This window comes from Argopecten irradians, chromosome 7, assembly GCF_041381155.1.
Source record: "Argopecten irradians isolate NY chromosome 7, Ai_NY, whole genome shotgun sequence".
NCBI lineage: Eukaryota > Metazoa > Mollusca > Bivalvia > Pectinida > Pectinidae > Argopecten > Argopecten irradians.
The window spans coordinates 29,891,204-29,908,612 of NC_091140.1; the positions used below are offsets into that span (position 1 = coordinate 29,891,204).

General features: G+C 36.6%; 2 protein-coding genes across 8 annotated transcripts in view; one reads left to right on the forward strand and one right to left on the reverse strand.

The window, feature by feature from the left end:
* The window catches only part of LOC138328095 (E3 SUMO-protein ligase RanBP2-like), a 36,797-nt gene extending 32,582 nt beyond the window's left edge, over window positions 1-4,215 (forward strand). For both annotated transcript variants that reach the window (XM_069274713.1, XM_069274712.1), the window contains exons 33-35: window positions 577-704; window positions 1,026-1,155; window positions 3,333-4,215. In XM_069274713.1, the coding sequence (XP_069130814.1) occupies window positions 577-704; window positions 1,026-1,155; window positions 3,333-3,446 (372 nt within the window). In that variant the 3' untranslated portion in view covers window positions 3,447-4,215. The remainder of the gene's footprint in view (window positions 1-576; window positions 705-1,025; window positions 1,156-3,332) is intronic.
* A 1,160-nt stretch (window positions 4,216-5,375) lies between these two features.
* Window positions 5,376-17,327, reverse strand: LOC138328099 (NTF2-related export protein 2-like). Of its 6 annotated transcripts, none has more exons than XM_069274721.1 (4): window positions 17,226-17,327; window positions 16,213-16,299; window positions 6,753-6,897; window positions 5,376-6,135 (listed from the first exon to the last, which is right to left on the reverse strand). In XM_069274721.1, exons 1-4 carry the CDS (start codon window positions 17,310-17,312, stop codon window positions 5,978-5,980), a joined length of 477 nt encoding a protein of 158 aa, XP_069130822.1. In that variant the 5' UTR covers window positions 17,313-17,327; the 3' UTR covers window positions 5,376-5,977. The 6 variants fall into 6 exon arrangements, with proteins under 6 accessions (XP_069130822.1, XP_069130823.1, XP_069130817.1 ...); XM_069274722.1 differs by lacking the exon at window positions 17,226-17,327 and adding an exon at window positions 16,924-16,947; XM_069274716.1 differs by lacking the exons at window positions 5,376-6,135; window positions 6,753-6,897 and adding an exon at window positions 11,932-14,985 and having other exon boundaries at window positions 17,226-17,251.
* Window positions 17,328-17,409: the final 82 nt, after the last annotated feature.

Sequence of the window (17,409 nt, forward strand, 5' to 3'; positions counted from 1 at the left end):
TAGTGCCCTAAATGTGCCTTTAGCTATTGCAGACCTTCCATTTTCGGTGTTTTTTTCTTTCACCATGAAAACTTAGTCAAAAATCGCATATTAAAACTTAGTAAAAAATCACATATTTATATTATACCTAGTTATACTTTAATAAAAAAAAATTGAGCTTGATATAGATACGAATTTGGGTTATCATACCAACTGCAGGGCGCGGTGGATAATGCCATGCTTTACAGCTCCTTGTTTATTATTTTGGTTGTTATGGTAACGAGTTATTGGTCACTATACACAGGTTTTGTAATATGACCAATAACTCGTTAATCTTTGGATCACACTAGTTCAAACTTGGTCTGGTCAGGTGATGTAACATCTATGTATATGTATCATTAGTGAGCATGTTCGGTCGGGTTGTAGGGAGGACAGAAATAATGGTCTTATTTTCAAAAATAACTTGGCATGTAATTGCTATGGTATCAAATGAGGGTGGGATGGGGTGTATAAGTTATCCATAGGCTTACAGTTCTAGTAAATATGATTGTAACTCACAATACATAATTATCAATATGATTATAACTCCTATTAAAGATTCTAGGAATGGGACAGCTAAAGGTGGAATATGATGATGATGTGAATGGCAATCGAATCGTCATGGATACAGACGATAAGAAGACTGTGTGTAACCATTTACTGACGAAGGAATCAGTATTAAGGGTGTAAGTATCTGTATATACCTGTTGTCTAATCTTCAAATGATGTACACATAAAGCACCTAACGTATGTATTATGACCTTTACACTTTGATATGATTATTATTTTCTTTTAGGAGTCCAAACATTACTATAGATATCACTACAAAATTTGAAATCTGCCAGGTACTGACCACTGGTCAGTGGTTTTTTCCCACTTCTTGAATCTAGTATGTCCTTCAATGACCATAGCTGTTAATAAGACATTTAACCAAACTATAACCATGACATTCTATGAAAAAAGTTTGAGTCGACCTAAAGCCAGTTACCATGATTGTTTGTCAACAGCAACAGGAAACAGAAAAACTGTGAGTGGTCGCCGATAGATTTCTCTACAGATGATCCTGTTCGACGAGAATTCCGTGCTCAATTCAGTTCCGAGATGGTTTTAGAGGAGTTCCAAAGTTTCTTTGAACAGGTGAGTTATTCTCATTAAAGACATTATAATTTGGTACACAGGAACTCTAAACATAGACAATATATTTAAGTCATCTGAAAGAAATTGACCTTTTCTAATCACAGTTTGCCCATTGTCAGTCATGGGGCCTAACCATGCATGCCTGGGCTATCAATGCATATGTACAGAGTATTCATAACAAAAGAATTTGCATACTACTTAAACAGGAACACTGGTTCTTCATACTTGCCAACTTTCCCGATTCTGTAGGGAAATTCCCGATTTCAAACTCCCTATTCCGTTTCCCGATCGTATTGATCAAAAAGACAGTAATCTCCCGATTTTGAAAGCTCATCTATCAAACCCCCGTATGGAGCCTTTCACCCCAGCAGTGCTAGAGATAACACTTGTCCGCTAAACATATGTACAGTTAGTTGTCCACTAATGACCTGTTCACTAGACCCTAACGATACCCGACACTTCATTGACTGTAGGTATGACACTACCCTGGCTAATAAACACATTAATTTTAATCCAATTAGGCTCTGTTATCGGTAAGGCAGACGTAAGGCAAAGCAATCAGCTGTTGATTGGAAAGTCAGTCATGGTTACATAAACGTTTCATGACTTCCCATTTAAGCGACAGTGATTTAGACGGGGGAATTTTGGACAGAGAAAACATAAACAATGCCGGTCAGAACGGACTGATCTGCTACAGACTTGCTGGTCATCTAATGGGGACAGTGGATTGTTTGTAGATGAGATAAAAGTGAACAATATCTGTTTAATTTATGAAATTTACGTATGGCCTGTGTAACGTTTAGAATAACGATCGCAGTCCCAATGCAATTAAGAAAAGCTGTTAAATTACAGTAAACGTGTCAATTGTAATACAATCGTGATGCTGGGGCTGTTTTAAGCATTTTAAATGCATGATTTAAAAGAAACACCTTCAATGCTAAATTGGTCAAAGAGATTAAGGATATTTTCCAGTTTTTACTTAGAGTTGTTCCATCATTTTCTGTGATGTGAATCAGTTAATTCTGTGTTCACAATGTCAGGATTAAACACTAAACATTCATTGGTTAATAATAAAGGATACATTATTTAAGCTTACTCTGGAATTTGATCTAAAGTTCATGCAGTATTTAATTAAATATAAATTTGAAAAAAAAGAACTAAAATATTTGTACCATGGATATTGTACTATCAGCCAGATTAATTCTTCACATATATATATACATATCAGGGCTTTTTCTCACTGCTTTGGGAATGGGGCCTATGGCTTTGAATTTGGGAAAATGTGCGACAAAACCAGGATTTGGGAAAAATTATGATATTAAGCATAACAAATAAGAATTTTTTATTTCCAATGTATTTTATGTACTTTTCTGAAGCCAATTCACAAATACTTAAAGTCTTAACCAACTAAGCTCATGTAATATTTTTGGATAGTTTTGAAAGAAATTTCGATTTTGGAAAATTGAAGGCTTGAATTGGGAAAAATTTAGAGGTTTTGCCATGGGGAAAGGGGCCGATTTTCGGCCCCAAATCATGTTGAAAAAAAGCCCTGCATATGTATTTTAACTTTAAGAAAGAAAATAATATTTTAACATAAATTGCACCATGGACCATCAATACAACTGATTCTGTAATTAAATGATACAATTTTAATCAAGTTATGATATTTTTAATTCTGTCTAATTCTGTCTATATAAGAGTTTGCCTGCTTATATTTGGCAGACTACTATTTTTAAATAAAAAGAAAGTGTAGAACAACATATTTATTTGTATACACTGCATTAAATAGAAAAAAAGAAACAAAAAACTTTTTCTTTATTAATAAATATTATCTCCCCTTGATTTATGCTAAATATGTACCACACGTGACGCATGTTTTGGTTGGAAAATGTCGTTTACGCACTTTTTCTTTAGAAAAGTTGGCAAGTATGGCTCTTGTAAACTTTGGAAAAAAAAAAATCTTTGCAAAACTCATTCTGTGTACCCATACATTGCTTTACTATTCAGGACTTCTGAGCCTGTTGTTTTGATAATATCTACTGCTATACAGGAAAAAGTTTACAAAGGCGGAGATGATTACTACCACAGTGTAACTCAAGCTTACATTGAGCTTTTTGATAGTCATGTAAATCATTATTGTAACAGCTTACTAATTATCATTCCTTCTCCATACACAGGGTCAAAAACTTGCTGTGGATTCTGACCTTTCTGAGAGGCATATGATCACAACGCATCCGAGAGAAATTGTCCATCCCGAGGTTCATGCGCATAGCGCTGGTGCTGAGGATTAGACATCTGTAGTACAAAAGAAAAGGACACCTCAAACATTCTGACATTCACTACCGATCCAGTGTAATCAAAGTACTATATCACCAGATATCTAATGTTGGAGTGAAAGTATGTGCATATTTGGAACAGAAACATGTCTCAAGATATCTACAGAGTACTAAATGTATGGGAGATAAGAAATGACGGAAGTTATTTAAAAAAATATCTGCAGTGTACTAAAAGTATGGGAGTTTAGAAATGACTGAATCACAAGATATCTACAGTGTACCAAAAGTATGCAAGATTAAAAATGACTGAAGCTGTCTCAAAAGATATCTACAGTGTACTGAAAGTATTAGAAATGACGAAATCTATTTCACAAGATATCTACAGTGAACTAAAAGCTTGTGAGATTAGAAATGACTGAAGCTATTTCACAAGATATTTACAGTGTACCGACAATAAATTTTCTGTAGATTTTTGAAGGAAATGATTTCCCAATATACTTATAGTGTTCTAAAAGTTTGCCATACGGTATTAAAAAGAGTGTACCAATAATAAATGTATAGATTATGATGATTTCACCATATCCACACGAGTGGAATAGTGCTATTAGTAGTTTATTGAATTGATCCTGTATAACAGTTGACTACTTTCATTTGATATTTCTCCTTTTCTTCTTTACTTTCTACTGAACTTTCTGTTTCTGACAATATTGATGAATGCATGTATTGAATCTTTTTCCTCCATTTTCCATGTGCTTGCAGTCATCAATAAAAACATGTTACGATCTCCTTGAGTTGAGTGTTCATCACTATTAGGAAGTGTTACGATCTCCTTGAGTTGAGTGTACATCACTATCGTGAAGATTAAGGCTATCTTGTACTGTAAAAACTTATTTTAGAGCTTTTCATCCCATCTTTGAAGCGCTAAATTTTGATAAGGGTATTTCCATTATTAAACCAACACATTGTGCTACAATGTAATTTATATACAAAAGATAAATTATGATTCACAATTTTTCGTATTTGTGATAAAATTTGACTGGGCTTGCATCAGTATGTTTTGAAGTATGTTTCTGGTTCTGTTTCCAGGCAGACACATAAAACAACTGTCTATTTCAATTACACTCAGTATCATGACCTAAGTCTGAAATATCCCTATTCTCTCATGCTTATCCCAGGGTTGCTATGGAAAAGACAACTCTGTCTTTTATCAGGGTAGGGACAGCTCACACGCGTTAGAGAATGATATGACATCATCATTACAAGTGGTGACTATTGTCGACGATGTCATTAATTTCAACACATTGTGACGTTCCTATGATACGGCGCTTTGGAAATGTTTCTATATGACTGCATTTTATCATGTTTCATTAAAGTATATCATATACTTTAAGATGGTATTTGAGGATTTCAATTAAAAGAAACTAAAAATGCATGTCAAATGTATTTTTAACAAACTTGGTAGCTCTCCATCCCAGCATCCTACAGGCCCAATACTATTGTGAACTTTCGATTATCTAATGCCTACCAGCCAGCAAGGTGTACAGATGATCTAAAAAATACACATAAAGAATAAGCACAATTTCTCTTAGAAAATTAAAGCTTCTGAAATGCTCAAATATGTACATGTTAACATTATATACAGTGTTCTAGAGAAGAGAAGATTTTTTTCAATTGTTTTATAGTTTTGGAAATGTTTGAAAGTATTACTTTCTTTCTTTGCGCATGTCTATTTGTTGCAAAGTTCCTGAACAGGCCCCCTGATTTCTCAAAACAATAGAGCAACTTTGGCTTTGTCCTATTGACTAATCAAAAAGACCTACAATATGATGTACTATTTAGATAGGATTAACACTAAAATATGAATACCACTAAAATAAGTATGTTAATAGTGTTTTATCTCTCCATACTATGAAATGTTTTGTAAGAAAGAGAAGAAAAGCAGGATAAAAGTCATTCTTTTATTGGACGAATCTTAATGGTTTGGTGTCTGGCTGGTCCTGTTTAATGTAATGCTGACACTCGGTAAAACCAAGTCTAGCGGACTTCAGTCCAAATACAATTCATCATGGCCGTTCAAATTCGAAGTTCATCATGGCCATTCAAGTGCAAAGTTCATCATGGCTATTCAAGTGCAAAGTTCATCATGGCTATTCAAGTTTATCATGGCCATTTAAGTTCAAAGTTCATCATGGCCATTCAAGTTCATCATGGCCATTCAAGTTCAAAGTTCATCAAGGCTATTCAATTTCAAAGTTGGTCCTTCAAGCCTATTATTTAGTACTCTAATCTTAAACTTTCTGGCTAGTACTAGAATCTAAAACTCTGTGGCATATACTCAACTCAAAATCTCTTTCTCCCATGTTCGACACATTAGAAATATTTAGCTTTTGATATCTCTAGCTGGCTACAATTAATGAAATATGAAACTGATGCTGCCTCTCTCTTGTACTCAAATCAAAACCCGTTCTTTCTGGTACCGGTAATTATACCTATAACTCCCGAGTTTATACTTCTATCATTGGTTTATATTTTGATTAGGTTCCTGGTCATTCCTGGAATCTGAAACTGTCACTGACAATTTTCCACACATTGTTCAGTGAAGTTAACATAAAGTTTTGATGGAATGCTCTCGTCTTGCTGCCTTGGTATTTCACCGTTCCAAACGTCTTGATAGCAACTGTCATCTGGCCTCCTGACACCTGGTCTGTAACACAGAAAAAATTTACATGTGTATAAAAATTACAAGAGGCCAAATCATGTTCTTCATATGTCAGAATGTGCTAAAAATTGTCTTTGATGACTGTTTTCTTGCAGACGCAAAACATTTAAAATGGAACAGATATTTTCTATTGAGATTAAAGGGCAGTTATACAACACTCAAAAATATTAAAATATACAAAATTTTCATCATTTTTGTAACCCAGTAAAATATTTTGAAAAATTCCTCACTTTTGTGACTAAGTAATTATAAATTTTCACCTTTTTATAGGCCAAAATACAGTATCTGTTAAAAGTCACTGATTTCTGTGACAATAATTAATGTAGTGGTTGGTGTTCTATTGAGTGTTAAGATGTAGGTAAGTCCATAAGAATCTACAATACCTGTCAGTGGTTGGCAGTCTAACTAACCTATGGAGTGTTAAGATGTAGGTAAGTCCATAAGAATCTACAATACCTGTCAGTGGTTGGCAGTCTAACTAACCTATGGAGTGTTAAGATGTAGGCAAGTCCATAAGAATCTACAATACCTGTCAGTGGTTGGCAGTATAGAGAATCTATGGAGTGTTCAAATGTAGATAAGCCTATAAGAATCTATAATACCTGTTAGTGGTTGGCAATCTAGAGAATCTATTGAGTGTTCAGATGTTGGTAAGGTCTCGAAGAATTTGAGGATCTTCTCTAATCCGTTAACAGTGGTTCCATTCCAGATTAATGTAGCACTGTCCATGTATAGCTTCTGTATTAACTGTAAAAACAATGCAGCAATCTACATCTTGATTCTAATGGTTTTTAAGTCCAAAAAGTGTATTTATTCCATTAAATGCCCCACATTTCATAGACACCGCCCCCTGGCACACCCATGTACTTGATTTATAAGTAATTTTTTATTTATTTTTAAGTATTTTTTATGCCATGGCGCGGGCGTCCGTCGTACCGTCGCCGTTCCGTCCGTCCGTATCCGTCTGTCTGTCCGTCTAACATTTCCTTTAAATCGCTACTAGTCATAGAGTTCTGCATGGATTGTGACCAAAATTTGGCCACAAACATCCTTGGGGGAAGGGGAACAGAACTTGTATAAATTTTGGCTCTGAGCCCCTGGGGGCAGGAGGGGCGGGGCCCAATAGGGAAATAAAAGGTAAATCCTATAAATCGCTACTAGTCATAGAGTTCTGCATGGATTGTAACCCAAATTTGGCCACAAGCATCCTTGGGGGAAGGTGAACAGAGCTTGTATAAATTTTGGCTCTGAGCCCCCGGGGGCAGGAGGGGCGGGGCCCAATAGGGGAAATAAAGGTAAATCCTATAAATCGCTACTTGTCCTAGAGTTCTGCATGGATTGTGACCCAAATTTTGGCCACAAACATCCTTAGGAGAAGGTGAACAGAACTTGTATAAATTTTGGCTCTGAGCCCCTGGGGGCAGGAGGGGCGGAGCCCAATATAGGGGAAATAAAGGTAAATCCTGTAAATCACTACTAGTCATAGAGTTCTGCATGGATTGTGACCAAATTTGACCACAAACATATCTTTGGGGAAGGGGAACAGAACTTGTATAAATTATGGCTCTGACCCCCCGGGGGCAGGAGGGGCGGGCCCAATATGGGAAATAAAGTGTAAATCCTATAAATCGCTTACTAGTCCTAGAGTTCTGCATGGATTGTGACCAAAATTTGGCCACAAACATCCTTAGGAGAAGAAGGGGAACAGAACTTGTATACATTTTGGCTCTGACCCCCTGGGGCAGGAGGTGGCGAGCCCAATAGGGGAAATAAAGGTAAATCCTATAAATCGCTACTGAGTCATAGAGTTCTGCATGGATTTGTAACCAAATTTGGCCACAATCATTCCCATTGGGGGAAGGGGAACAGAACTTGTATAAATTTTGGCTCTGAGCCCCCGGGGGCAGGAGGGGCGGGGCCCAATAGGGGAAATAAAGGTAAATCCTATAAAATCGCTACTTGTCCTAGAGTTTCTGCATGGATTGTGACACAAATATTTGGCCACAAAACATCCTTGGGAGAAGGGAACAGAACTTGTATAACATTTTGGCTCTGACCCCCTGGGGGCAGGAGGGGCGGGGCCCAATATAGGAAATAAAGGTAAATCCTATAAATCGCTACTAGTCATAGAGTTCTTCATGGATTGTAACCAAATTTGGCCACAAACATTCTTGGGGAAGGGGAACAGAACTTGTATAAAATTTGGCTCTGGACCCCCCGGGGGGGCAGGAGAGGGGCGGGGCCCAATAGGGGAAATAAAAGGTAAATCCTATAAATCGCTACTAGTCATTAGAGTTCTGCATGGATTGTAACCAAATTTGGCCACAAGCTTCCTTTGGGGGAAGGGGAAACAGAACTTGTATAAATATTTGGCTCTGAGCCCCCGGGGCAGGAGGGCGGCGGGGGCCCAATAGGGGAAATAAAGGTAAATCCTAATAAATCGCTACTTGTCCTAGAGTTCTTTCTGCATGGATTGTGACCAAATTTGGCCACAAACATCCTTGGGAGAAGGGGAACAGAACTTGTGATACATACTTTGGGGCTCTTCTGGCCCCCCTGGGGTGCAGGAGTGTGGGGCGTGGGCCCAAATATAGGGAAATGAAATAAAGGTAAAAATTCGGGGGGGCTATAAAATATGCATCGCTATCTACTAGTCATAGAGTTCTTCATGGATTGTAACCAAATTTGGCCACAAACAGATTCTGTTGGGGCAGGGGCGAACAGAACTTGTATAAAATTTGTGGCTTCTTGAGCCCCCCCGGGGGGCAGTAGGGGCCGGGGCCAATAACGGGAAATAAAAGGTAAATCCTATACTGTAAATAGGTTATCTACTACTCCTCGTCATAGAGTTCTGGCATGGCTTTGATTAAGAACCAAAACTTGGCCACCAAACATCCTTGGGGGAAGGGGAAACAGAACTTGTATAAATTTATGGCTCTGAGCCCCCTGGGGGCAGGAGGGGCAAGGGACCCAATAGGTGAAATAAAGGTAAATCCTAATAAAAACTCGACGTACTTGTCATAGAGTTTCTGCAAGGATTGTAACCAAATTTGGCCACAAACAAACCTTGGGGGAAGGGGGAACAGAACATGTAAAAAATTGTGGCTCGTGAGGCATCCCGGGGGCAAGGATGGGGTGGGGCCCAAGAGGGAAAATAAGAGTTAAACATCATATTAAAGTAGAAAATTGTCATAGTACGTTTATGTGCATCGATTTTGAGACCAATTTTTGTGTCAACAACATCCTTTTATTAGAATGAGAATGGGAAAATGAAACATGTAGTTTACATTTTCGCTCTCGAATAGCTCCCCAGGGAGCAGGAGGTGGCCGGGCCCAATAGGGGAATAAAGAGTTAGTAAGGTACATCGCTATAAATCGCGACTTGTCCTAGAGTTTTCTGCATGGATTGAGGACAAAATTTGCATCGCAAACATTCCTTGGGAAGAGAGGGTGAAAACAGAACTTGTATTAATTTTGGCTCTGACCGCCCTGGTAGCAAGGTAGTAGGGCGGAGCTGCCATGAATCGTAGTGGAAATAAAAAGGTAAAATCCTATAAATTCACTACTAGTCATAGAGTTCTGTTCTGCATGGTATTGCTAACCAAATTTGACCACAAACTAGTCTTTGGGGATAAGGGGGGAACGAGAACCTGTAATAAATTTTGACTCTGACGCCCCCCTGGGGAGGAAGAAGGGTCGGGGCGCCTAATATGGGTAATAAATGTTAAATCCTATAAATCGCCTAACTTGTCCTGAGAGTTTCTGCATGGATTGTGAGCAAATTTGGCACCACAAACATTCCCTTTGGGAACTGCAAGGGGAACAGAAACTAGTATAAATTTTAGGACTGTGACCCCCCAGGGGCCAGAGAGGTTCTGGGTCCCCAATAGGGGAAATAAAGGTAAGATCACAATAAAATCGCTTAATAGTCATAGATAGTTCTGGCATGGATTATAACCAAATTATTGGCGACACAAGACTATAGCCCTGGGGGGAAGGTGCAGACAGAGCTTGTAAATTAAGTGTTGTTGGTCTGCGTGACCCCCCAGAGGGGGCAGGACGCCTCTGTAATGGGGGCCGAGAGTAGGGGACATTTAGAGGTAGGAGGTGTTTAAATTATGTCAAAAATTTCTAACAGTGGAACAATAAAGACAAGAAACCTTGTAACGAGAATATATACTTGGCATTACAAAACCAGGTAGGAGAGCGATAACATATTCTTTAAGTAATTGTTTTTATTTAAAGTCACAAATTTCGCCTAGAATATGTCATATATCCACTTTATAATAGTAATCTATGTTTTCATCTATGAGAATCAGCTACAACAATTTAACATCTCTTTTTACATATCTTAAACCATTAATCTCAAAACAGACATACATTGGGCACGCCTCAATTATTGCGTGTCATAGGCTGGTGTTTCTGTGGTAACTCTGAATTTCTCTCGACTTTTTTAAGTAAAAAAATGACAGTATTTATTCCAATAAAAACTCTGGGGCATGAATTTTTTTAATGAAGGGGCATTCATTATGAAATAAAACACAAAATTTCAAAAGGAACTTTGTAAGTGTAAACATTTTCTGGTGTTCTGGCCAAAAGAAGACAGGCTATAGTTATCAGGTCATCAAATCCAGTAGCTTTTTATAGTCACACACATATGCTTTCAACCTCAAACTGACCAGAAACCACACACATCTTGTGGTACCACCCTCATTCTGACCAGTAGCCACACAGATCTTGTGCTATCAACCTCATTCTGACCAGTAGCCACACAGATCTTGTGGTACCAACCTTATTCTGACCAGTAGCCACACAGATCTTGTGGTGTTAACCTTATTCTGACAAGTAGCCACATACATCTTGTGTTATCAACCTCATTCTGACCAGTAGCCACACAGATCTTGTGGTACCACACTCATTCTGACCAGTAGCCACACAGATCTTGTGGTACCACCCTCATTCTGACCAGTAGCCACACAGATCTTGTGATATCAACCTTATTCTGACCAGTAGCCACACAGATCTTGTGATATCAACCTTATTCTGACCAGTAGCCACACACATCTTGTGATATCGACTTTATTCTGACCAGTAGCCACACAGATCTTGTGGTACCAACCTTATTCTGACCACGCCACGCACACACATCTTGTGATATCGACTTTATTCTGACCAGTAGCCACACAGATCTTGTGATATCAACCTTATTCTGACCAGTAGCCACACACATCTTGTGATTTAGACTTATTCTAGCTAGTTGCAAAAATGTTCTTCTATAGTTAAGTTAAAATAGTTCGTTAAAATAGTGGTATCATTTCATTGATAATGTAATGTATTGTACCGTTTTGTTCTATCCGATCTTAATATTTTTGTTCTATTTGTTATTGATATTATTCATCACCACCATATATAAAAAGTGCATTTGTCCATATAAACTTCTCTCCTCATTTTCCAGACCTCAAATTTAATTATTTTACTTGCCTTGAATTTAAATCCATATTTAACACATACTGCACAAACACATAAATACTAGATACCAGTAGTTTGTTTTTATTTTGTTTGCAAAATAATTTTTGTCTGATTTTTTGAAAGGTACAAAAAAAATTAATTCAAGATTTGGTTGCATTAAACGCTCATGTACATATATATATATAAGATGTCCTAAATATTTTGAGTCAAAAGTGGTACACATACTCTTATCTATTATTATATTAATGCATCTATAGTACCACAATTTGAAGGTGATCAATATTTTTCAATGAATATATAAATCAACAAAAATAAAAATAATAGGTGGAAATTTATTTTCTGTATTTCATAATATAATGCCCCTGGCAAATCACAGCATGGAAATTTTTCATTTTCACAACATCATTTCATCAGAAATAACTGATAATACATGTAATTATAACAGAATATTAAATCAAACAAAACCTAATCGTCATGTAATACTGTAAGGGTCCAAATTTGTAAAAAAAAAATAATGATGTTTTGATAATCATCCTTGATTCTTTATATAACTATCCTTGATTTTTTTTTATTTGATTTAAAAATAAAACTTATCTAATAACATTTTTTATGAACATAGCATTTAAAGTTCAAATATATTCAATTAGCTGCAAAAAGTTAAATCTGAACCCAATATCAACACTATTTGTAGATACATGTATATGTGTAAGTAAAATTAAGTTATACCAACTGCACGAATATTTAATAATGATTCTTAGTGACTTTAATTACAGAAGCGGTTGAACACGATACTTGTAAATTTACCCATGCCTTCATTTTAAACGGGTCGCCATAGAAATTTTGATATTTGCCAGAAAGTGCAATGCATATCACGTTTAGTCTGAAATTAAATTGCATATAACCTGGGGCCCCTTCTCATGAGAGTTCAGAAAGACATCACTTATATACATATATAATTACCACAGTCACATAGTGTTCTCTGCATTGACATTACAATTTCTGCTATAACTTCAGTTCTTTTTAAAAAGTGGGACCCACTTAAGCTATGTTCAATTAACTTGACCTTTTTTAATTAAAACTTTCCAAATCATTAACTCCCATCTTGATTTCTATAAAGTCTTATTTCTGTATGGTTTGCAAGGGGATTTTCCCCCCAGAATTCCTCGGAATCATGAAAAATTCCCAGCTGATACATATATTCTGACGTTAACCTAATTATGTTAAAAATCTTTCAGATTTTTACCAAAATGAATGATTACCAATGAAAGGCACTTAAAGTTAAAATAATGATGTGATGTGTTGTCTTAACAGACAAAATAATATGTTCATGTAAAACATAAATACATTGTATATAATATATAATTAAAGAGAAACTAAAAGCTACATTTAATATGCATACACTTGAATTCCTTTCTACATATAGCTAATTGTAAAATATAATGAAATAATCCTTTTAAAAAACAGAAATATAAAATGCAACATATCATAATCTACATATTGTCAATATATATACCGGTAGTGAATTAAACAAGAGTGCTGGTTATAAATTGACCAGCTCTGTGATTGACATAAACTTCTAAATAAAATAACCGTAACTGATATGTAAAGCTGGAATGTCTATATGGCTTCCTCCAGTTTCAGCCAACCCTGTCACTAACTAGTTACTACAGACGGAGTGAGGTACTCAGCAGTATATACGGAATCAGACTTTGAGGTAAGTGATTCTCATGTACCAAATCCATTAGTTTAGTTTTGATATTAAGTCCAAGAATCTTACGAAGCCGCAAGACTGATAAGTGACGTAATGTTGGCACATTATGTATGCGATCACCGAAGAGTTCCTTCAACTTGACTTCATCCAATCCTCCTATGTTAATAAGGCTCTCAAAGTCAAATCTAGCACCAGATGTCATCATCACACTTAAAATATCTAAATCCTTTGCCATTTGAGCAGATACCTCTGGACTGCAGTACGGTGGGAAATCTGTTGGACAGTTTTCCTGCAATAAAATCTTTACTAAAGGCAATGATCGATTCTTGATGGCAAGAAAAAATGGGTTTTCACGCAAGATAAGGTCAAGGGATATCTTTGCACCCAACTTGAGCAGTAAAAGTGTCATGTCGACATCGTTGTTTAAGATTGCCACAGTGAGAAGTGATTGCTTTGATTTTGTAGCCAGATTAACATCTCCTCCATGTGCCACCAGCATTGGCAGAATCTTCATGTTATGTTCAGTTACAGCAAGCCATAGTGGAGTCGTCTCGTACAAATCCATTGCATTAGGATCTGCGTTGTATTTCAACAGATGCTTCACACTCAAATCGTCACTTTTGGACACAGCAATGTGAAGTGGAGTGCGACCAGGATGCGTGCAAACTTTGGTGTCTGCTCCGGCCTGTAGCAACGTTGCCACTATATCATGTTGTATATGGTTCTGGCACATAACCCTCAGTAAAGGGCTATTACCCTCTTTACAAATGGCGTTAACGTTAGCTCCTGCTTTCACTAGAACTTCCGTCAAGTCTTTATCTTTTATCACAGCCACATGTAGGGGACTTATTCCTGAATCAGGACTAAGATTCACATCGCAACCTGCATTGACGAGGAGGTTTACAATCTTCATATAACTTTTCTTGAATTGATGTCGAAAATGAAACAGTGCTTTGATCAGAGGAGTGACGCCGTGGTTGTTTTTGACATCTTTACACGCGGCGTTGTGTTCTAAAAACAGACGGACGTTATGACAGTTCCCAGATTTACAAGCTATATGAATGGCTAGATCTCCTAATTTGTTGCCCTGCATGATATCCGCATCATATTTCAATAGAACCTGTAGAATTTTAGTGCTCCTAGACGTCTCATCCTTATGCTGTTCAGAAAGAATGTGTACAGCACTACAGCCCTGGTGCCATGGCTGGATGTGTCCTCTTCCTATAAATATATGGTTTACATCAACCTTCTTCTGCTCTAACAAGTTTTCTATGGTGTTGATATCCTTTTCCACAACCGCCTGATAAAACGCTCTGGAGTCTGGGGACTTGACATTCATTGCCATAGTCATTTGGAGAACATGTTTTTTAATGTCGAACTGCTCCGAATCATTTGTATCACTCAGACCAATGCCTGTATAAGGACACTTAACTGCATTCTCTTCTTCTTCTTCTTCTTCTTCAGCAACATGCATATTTTCTGCCATTTTTTCTGATGAAAATTTGAACCTCGAACAATACTCTTAAAAAGGCATTATACTGTATTATCTGTTCTTTGATTGTAAAGGTGAAAGGTCATCTATAGTGATCTGGTGTCAATAGACTTGGCAAAGGGTTGACCAGGCGTAGTGTTGGCAGTCACCATTGCTTCACACCCTGTCAAAAGGAGGAGGAGATCGTCTTAGAAAACAAAATAAAAAAAAATGTATTAATTATTCCCTTACTATACAGTGGTAATCATTTTATCGTATAGGCAGTTATATTCGCAGGGAAAACTTGTTCACGATTAGTCTAAAGACATATTTTAGAGGTTATAAATATTCGCAATTTGGCTTTAAAAGGAATAGTCGGGAAAAGAAAACCAGTCTAAATGCGTTCATTGGCCTTCCAAAAGTTCTCACATATTAATACAACGGTCAAGTTCTGCTTACGTTTCCCAGTTCTGACCATTGAAATAAAGAAAAGTTGAAAGCATTGAAAGCGAGGCTGCATGGAATTGTAACCACGGACATAATCAGCCGAAAGGACGTTTTAGGATTTCTATACTTTAAATTAATTTCTTCGTAAACAGACAGATTTTGACGAGAGATTTTATTTTTCTATTTCATAAGAAATTATACTGGATAAATTCACACCATTTTTACCAGCTTTAGCCATCCTTGCCCGACTGTTCACTTTAAGGGTCTGCCATTTCTTTATAATTCAGAGTTCAAATTTTTGTACAATCGTATCAATGTCCTGTGAAGTCGCGAAAGTAACCAGCTATGGCATCTTTATTTACTGTAATTATTGTAATTAATTAAAATTTATGATCATATGATAGATTACTCAATCTAATGTGATAAAAGTTTGGTGCTAAGCTAAGAAGATCTCCCCCAGACCTTTTGACAGGGTTACCAGATATGTAATTTTAAAAGAACTACAACATCCAACAACCAGGTTTATTTTGAAATCTTTTTGTTTTAGCACAGTCTTCAGATAACAAGGTTCAACTGCATATCAGTTTTGTGTTTGTTCTTTTTATAAATAGTAAATAAATATTTTTGATTAAAACAAAATATATATGAAAAAAAATTGAAAGGCATAAAAGGTAGGACCGGAATGGTCAGAAGAAAAATATTTGAACTGTAAAGTAATTTTTTCTTGCTGTTAGCACTGGCATGACAATTGTGATGTCACAATGATAATGGCATTAAAACAATAAGATGGCAGTTCATACACAGGTAAATATGCTAACTGTGTTTGGAAAGGGTTTCATGTACAAGTAAAGTGGGGTTGCAGTGCGATGCAAATATATATATGTGACAAAGACATTTATATATTATATATAGCTTATATCATTTGAACCCCTGATCCTTGTGCAATAGATTTTTATATACTTACATGTCGCTTTTTATCAAAGCTGTCATAATACAACTTGGAGAAAGTTTCCCCTGCTTCACTTGCTTGATCAACTTTTGTCTGAAAATCCTGCAAGAGAAAAAGAAATATACAATTCATGAAATACACTAAATGTCATTAAGGTCGGTCGTGTACGTAACAGTTAGTCAGCAAAAATAATGAGTGATATTAAGCAAATGGCTCACTAGTCGACTCTCAGGTTATGGAAGTAATATACCTTCACATGATTAATAAGATAAAAATGTATTTTTCAGTACAAAGGACTTATAAATATATCTTGTCAGTACTTAGCAATAATTGAAATATTTCAAAATATTGAAATTGGCCGAAACTCTGATGACAAATTTTCATAAGGGGCCGGAATTGGCCCTCTTTTCAAAAAAAAAAGTGTAACGTGATGTCAGGATGATTTCAGACATTTTTCAGCCAAATCCCACTAGTGGGACTTGAGAAGAAGTTCAAAATGTGTTTTCAAGATGGCGGCTGTGGCTGTCAACTTGGATTTCGGAACAACCAGAAAAATAAAAACACTTTATCGGGACCGTGTCAGGATGATTTCAGAAAAGTTTCAGACAAATCACACTGGTAGCAAATGAGAAGAAGTTCAAAATGTGTTTACAGGATTTCGGATCGACCAGAAAAATAACAACTTTGGGTCAGATGACCTAAATAATCACGACAATAAGAAATCACCAACAACATGAGTCCCGTTTAAGCTTGGCCTTTGGTTTCTTTGTGAAAAACCCGAATGAGAGCATCGAATGAGAGCATCGATGCCTCAATATATTTCACGTGATTTGTTGATTTTCCATTTTTGATCCTGGGCCTCAGGGGCCGAATATGTGTGATCCTACAATACAATAAGATTATAACACACAATACTTTTGTACGGTAACTATACAAGTTTCTGTACATCAGTCTAATTAAACGACAACTCTTTCCTGGACACTGGTATTAATTATGAAGTCCAGAGGGGGACTAAAGAAATGACTTACCGACGCCATTTTCTTTGGGGCTACTTGATTCGCAGTTGCAATCTGGGTGATCATTGATATATGCCCAAATGGAGTTGGAAACGCCATCTTATTTACCAGCGTAAACTTAAGTTTGGATTGTATTTTAATATAATGACTATCTAACATTCTGATTTACCAGTTAATACGTATGGTCTTTCTTCAC